The 5,856-nt window shown below is 47.3% G+C and overlaps 1 protein-coding gene across 1 annotated transcript; it reads right to left on the reverse strand.

Moving 5' to 3' along the window:
* Nucleotides 1-459: 459 nt before the first annotated feature.
* LOC101878065 (serine/arginine-rich splicing factor 6) lies at nucleotides 460-5,171 on the reverse strand. Its single transcript, XM_005146752.3, has 6 exons — nucleotides 4,904-5,171; nucleotides 4,544-4,692; nucleotides 2,996-3,123; nucleotides 2,559-2,767; nucleotides 2,142-2,231; nucleotides 460-2,021 (listed from the first exon to the last, which is right to left on the reverse strand). Exons 1-6 carry the CDS (start codon nucleotides 5,008-5,010, stop codon nucleotides 1,658-1,660), a joined length of 1,047 nt encoding a protein of 348 aa, XP_005146809.1. The 5' UTR covers nucleotides 5,011-5,171; the 3' UTR covers nucleotides 460-1,657.
* Nucleotides 5,172-5,856: the final 685 nt, after the last annotated feature.

Genomic DNA, 5,856 nt, shown 5'->3' on the forward strand with positions numbered 1-5,856 from the left:
TTATCCTGTGATCCCTTCTCATGCTACCACAGCTACTTACACACAGCAGGCAAAGGCTCCAGCTTTCTAGATCTGATCAGGGAATGGTTAAGAAACAGAATTAATTTTCAAGAGAACTCTTTGCATTGTGAAGCAATTCCAGGAAAGAAAAGCTGGCAGTCACACTTGAACACGTATTCGATGTGCTCCTTGTGCCTGATGCAATTCATCTACCCAGATGGGCAAAATTCTGAGCAGTCAGGGGTGCTGCTTCCACATCCAGTCACGCTCCAAGAAGGACAATGTGTTAGGCCAAATGGTGCTTGGCTGGCTAGCTGGTCTCAAGCACAAAACCAAGTGCATTTCCAGAGCTCCCAAGTCTCTTACTAAAACAAAGAAGTTACTCCAGGAAAAGAGGTAAGTAGGATAAACTGTGATTTCCCCAGCATGAGGCAGAAAAAGAATCCCATTACACTGCAATAAACACAAGAGTTTGAGTCACCAATTTAATTTTATACAAGTCAAACTACACGTTGTATAAAGAGTACAAGGCAGTTCTAATGTTCGCTATTGCATGTTACAAAAATCAATTTAGCTAGAAAGGGGATTTTTTTGACGAGTCCTATTCCACAATTTAAGTGAGTTGGCAACTGTGGTTTAGCAAAGCCTTTGTTAAGACTAGAACTCTAGCTTAAAGACTACATTTCCCATAGAAGTTCAGACTTACACACAATAGGATTATAGTTCTCATCTGAAGCAAAAACATTAACATAAATGAGTCAAAAAGGAGGGAAGACAGTGTTATTTTAGCTAGTTTTCATATCCAATGGGTATTTAGAGGCTGACAAACCATATGACATACTAGTGACTTGGACCACATCCAAGAGACACCGAGTGTCTGACAACAGTGACATTGACACTCAAGCAAAAAAAAAAAGTCAGAAAGCTTTCCTTCTTTCAAGTAGGAAACACAGGGGGCTTCAGCAATACTGTATGATACAGGTTCCAGAATACCTTTATTACCTTTAATACAGTCACAGTATTGGGGGTGTGGGGGGGAATGTTCTTTTGGCAAGTTAAGATACAACAAACACACTCCAACTTGGGTTTATTGCTCATCTAAAATCTTCCCAGTATTGTTACCGGTTTATGCAGTTTGCAGCCTGCTTCCACAACTTAAGCTGAAACAGAATTCTCTGAGCTGACCAGCAAGGCAATCCTGCCCTTGGCAGCAAGCTGGAACCTATAAGCTAATGATATCCATAGTTCTAAGACCATGAAGCAAGAGGAAAAAAAAAAAAAAAGGAAGGAAAAAATAATGATACTTTAAAAAGCTCCAAGATTTAAGCTGGTTTATATTCAGTTTATTTTTCTTTATAAAAAACCACTTTGCATTTAAGAGTAGTTAAGTTACTCCTGTGGAAATGCTATAAAATCAAAGTTTTAGCTGAATTTCTACAAAAGGGGGAGTTTTAGTGCTTTATACCACCATCCAAGCTCTTAATTTCCAATTTGGGATACAAATTAAACCTTTATGCCTCAACTTAGTTCTTAGGCCATTTGCTCCTGCAAGAGAAAAAAAATCCCAACCTCTCAAGTACTAACATAACACTAAAATGGCCTGACAAGTAGGAAAGTGTTCCATAATAGTGTGCAATGTAAGAGGAGAGTTCTAGTCTTAATCTCTTGAACTAGATCTTGATCGTGAACGAGATTTTGAACGAGATCTGGAGCGGGACCTCGATGCAGCTCTTTTGGGTGGTGACTCTGAACGAGCCTTGGCAGATGGCTGCTGCTGCGGAGAATTGGAACGAGACCTACTCCTTGACCTGGACTTAGACTTAGCATCTCCTTTACCATTTTCTTTGGGAGAGCGAGACCTGGACCTGGATCTGGATCGAGACTTCTCAGACTTCTCCTTGGATCTGCTGTGAGAGCGTGAACCCCTGTCAGACTTGGGTTTTGATTTGCTCTTTGATCTAGACTTCCTGCTTTTAGATCTGGAACGTGAGCGGTCTTTGCTTCGTGACCTGGATTTAGAGCTTTCAAAAAGAGACAAAGTTTATTCTACATGAACTGAAGTGTACTTACAGCAGTTGGCAGTATCTATCAATGCACAAGCAGCAATTCCTGTCTTAAGAGAAAACAAGGGATCAACTCACCGTGAACGGCTTTTGGAGACACTACGGGACCTGCTGCGGCTGCTCCTACTTCTACGACTTCTGCTTCTAGATCGTCGTCTAGATCGTGACCTAAAAACATGGAACAGGTAATTTATTCCTCATTGCTCTGCAGTCTAACAGAGAAAAGCTGCCCAGAAACTTCTAAACAAGTGTGGCCACATGAAGATGTACTATCAATACACCTGGATCTGATTCACTGGCAATTAATTGCATCTGATGCTTCACATGTGAAAAAGTCTCAAACTTGCCTTTGCTGTATGTAAAATAATTCCTTCAATATTTTCAGGCATCATCCTCTTCCTAAATCAGCTGAAGGCTACTCCTGCCTGTAGGGTGACCCAGACCCATTTTTAGCCTGAGTAACTGATACAGAGACTGACTTGTCCCAGAAATTACCTTGACCTGCTGCCAGAGTATGATCGTCTATGGCTTGACCGTGGCTTGTCTTCAACCAGCCTGATCTTCCTTCCATTTATCTCTGTGCCATCCAGTTTGTCCAGGGCACGCTTCATGTCCGAGTAAGATCGGAACTCAATCACTCCTTCATTTGTACGCTCTTTGTGAGCATCTGCATAGGTTACCTCACCAGCTTGCCTCATGAAATCCTACAAAGAGTAAATGAAGAATTGCATAAGCATTCACCACACTTACGCTTCACAAGTACATGAGCTTAAGACAAGTCTGAGCAAACACAGAAGCATTAATTGCCTGTAAATATTCATGCACAAATATCTCAATTACTTCCACCTAAATCAAAAGGAACACCAATTTTCAAGGAAGCCATCACTTCCTGCTAGTCACAACAGGCTCCATGGTAGAACATTAATACATACTTTCAAATCCTGCCAACTACAGCGACTGGAAAGGTTTTCAACAATCAGTCTGTATTCTGTACGAACAGGCGGTCCATATTTATCTCTTCCAGATTGTCTCCGACTGCTATATCCGCCACCACCCCCACCTTTATTGTACAAAGAAATAAAGTTAGATTGTCTCCTAGCATGAAGAAAACTAAATGTTCTGAAAAAGTTAGTTAAAACAGTTATATTTACTGGAGTAGGACTTTATTTCTCTAAGCCTCCAATAAACTTTGCAATTTTGCCATGATCTACATTAATGGCAAATCAAACAGACTAAAATCCTACAAGTCTGTGCTCCTAAGATCTGTTAGAGAGTGACTGCTCCTTATTAGATTCACCTTGCTAAGTTTTATTTTACAGAACATTGTAAAATATAAAACTTAACTGATTACATGCATTTCTACAATTTACAAAAACGTTTACTAGTTACACTAAGTACTTACATCACAGTATGAGGTTTTTGGTGGTGGTTTGGCCACAAAACACGCAAGGTAACAGTCACCTAGTTCAGTTTAACCAGTTTTGTCTAACCCTTGGAATCCTCACCATCACCCTGCGTCTAATGGCAAAAGGCTGCTGTCGTCATGGCTTCCGGTAAGGTCAGCCAAAGGGTCATAGGGCAAGGGTCACACAATGTATGGAAAAGCCATGGCCAATCAGGAAAGGCAGTCATCTTAGCCTCAGTGGACACAGCCTCAGCCCCACTGGTCACTTTTAAATTGAAACATCAAGGACTTGTTAAAAAGTTTGAATTGAACATGCAACAATTTTAAACAACATACATTTGATTCTTTTTAAGACAGAAACCCACCCCCCCCAAACACCAAGCTCCTAGAGATTAACCAAAGACGAGCCTCAGTACTTTGAAGTTACAGTACGAGGCCGGTTCAGCTCTGTATAGCTCAGCTCAAGAAGCTACAGGAATCAGCTGAACATTGAACTATTTACAATATCCCCCACTCAGCCCAACAGATTCCTACTTGAAAACCTCCCCCACCCCCTCTATATATTCAACTGAAACATTCACAGCTGAGTGTTTCCACCCCAATTATGCAACAGTATTTATTAACATCAGTGATGCGACATCACTGTTCGATTTAAATGCTCCCCAAGAAAACAGAAGCTCTAAAATTAGCAGAGCATTCCGCCTGTAATTAACAAGAAACCCTTTCTAGAAGGCCACAACTTTGCAGCCAGAACTGCCCCCTAATCTCCCAACCTATCTGCCCTCTTAAGTTTCCTAGGGGATACCCAAGTGCACGGCTGGAGGCAGGAAGAACGTTTGCGGCGCTAGGCCTGCAGCTTACTCCCTACCATGCACCGGGTACCCCCCCCGCGCCGTGCTCCCCCGAAATAGCAACCCCCATACCCCCCGCTCCGCCCCAGCCCGCGGGACTCGGTCCCATCGCTCCTTCACCCCCGGCTCTGCCCTACCACACACAGCCGAGCCGCCTCCCCATGCCTCCTGCCCCTCGCCCGCACTAGCCTCAGAACCACGCAGAAAGACGGGCCCGTACTCACTGCGACTACTGTAGCTATACCCGTCCCTGTCGCGGCGGGGGCCGCGGGCGTGCTCCACGATCACGCGTTCCCCGCACAGATCCTTGCCGTTCAGCTCATAAACGGCATCATCGGCGTCTCGGGAGTCCTCGAACTCCACGAAGCCGTAACTGCAGGAAGAAGAACGGTGCCATCAGCCGCCCGCGGCCCCGGAGCCAGGACAATGGAGCCGGCCCCGCCGCAGCGCCCCCGCTCCCCCCGCGCCGCCGCCATCTTGAGCCCGGCGCCACGCGGCAGCGGCCCACAACATGGGGGAGGGAGGAAGGCCCCGGGCCGGGGAGCACGGGCCGCGGGGGCCTCAGGCCGCTGGACGGCGCTCACCCGTTTTTGAGGTCGACCTCGAGCAGGCGGCCATAGCCGCTGAAAAAGCGCTGGATGTCCTTCTCTCGGACGTGGTAGCTCAAGCGGCCGATGTAGACGCGCGGCATGTCCGCGGCGGAGAGGAAAAGGGAAGGAAGGGGAGAAAAGAGAGAAAGGGAAGGAAAGAGACAGAGAGAAGCGGCGAGAGGGGCGCTGCGCTCACGCCCGCACGCTGTGCCGCCCTCGGCCCGCTCCGCACCACAATGACGCGCCCGCCGCCCGCCTCCACTTTTATACCGAGAGGTGGAACAGCGGCGCTGACGTCAATGCGCAGCTGAGAGGGAGAAGGGGAGCGCGGGGCCTACGTCATCACGCTCTCGCGAGCGGGCGTTGGCGAGGTACGAGCGTTGGTGAGGCGGGAGGGGTGGCTACGCGCATGCGCGGGCCTCCTTCCGTGCGCTCTTGAGGGCCGCTTTCTGCCCTGCGCATGCGCAGCATCGGAGGTTGCAGTGCTCTGCTCATGCGCAATGGAGCAAAACAGCCTGGAGTTCTGAAGTTTTATGTCCTAGTTTGCCTTTAATGTGCGTTCTTAATTAGCAAAGGCGTTCCGATACATTCATGAACTCACGGTTTCAGTTTGCTGGATCTCACATTGTATTGCTCTTTTATAGTGTGTACTACGATGTCCAAATGTGATGCAATATAAATGTAAGGCCATATTTGCTCCAGGTTTAGGCCCCCAGCATAAGGACCTGGAGCTGTTGGAGAGAGCCCAGAGGAGGCCATGGAGCTGCTGCGAGGGCTGGAGCAGCTCTGCTCTGGAGCCAGGCTGAGAGAGCTGGGCTGGGGCAGCCTGGACAAGAGAAGGCTCCTGAAGGGGAGACCTGAGAGCAGCTCCAGTGCCTAAAGGGGCTGCAGGAAACCTGGAGAGGGGCTTGGGACAAGGGCCTGTAGGGACAGGCCAACGGGAATGG

This window comes from Melopsittacus undulatus, chromosome 10 (assembly GCF_012275295.1).
Source record: "Melopsittacus undulatus isolate bMelUnd1 chromosome 10, bMelUnd1.mat.Z, whole genome shotgun sequence".
NCBI lineage: Eukaryota > Metazoa > Chordata > Aves > Psittaciformes > Psittaculidae > Melopsittacus > Melopsittacus undulatus.

Excerpts from the sequence above, each read along its gene's own strand:
- LOC101878065 (XM_005146752.3), bottom strand. The coding sequence starts at position 5,010 with ATGCCGCGCGTCTACATCGGCCGCTTGAGCTACCACGTCCGAGAGAAG. Across the intron at positions 3,124-4,543 it reads GTATAGCTACAGTAGTCGCA|GTGGGGGTGGTGGCGGATAT; the intron begins GTGAGTACGGGC and ends TGTACAATAAAG. Across the intron at positions 2,232-2,558 it reads TACTCTGGCAGCAGGTCAAG|GTCACGATCTAGACGACGAT; the intron begins GTAATTTCTGGG and ends CCATGTTTTTAG.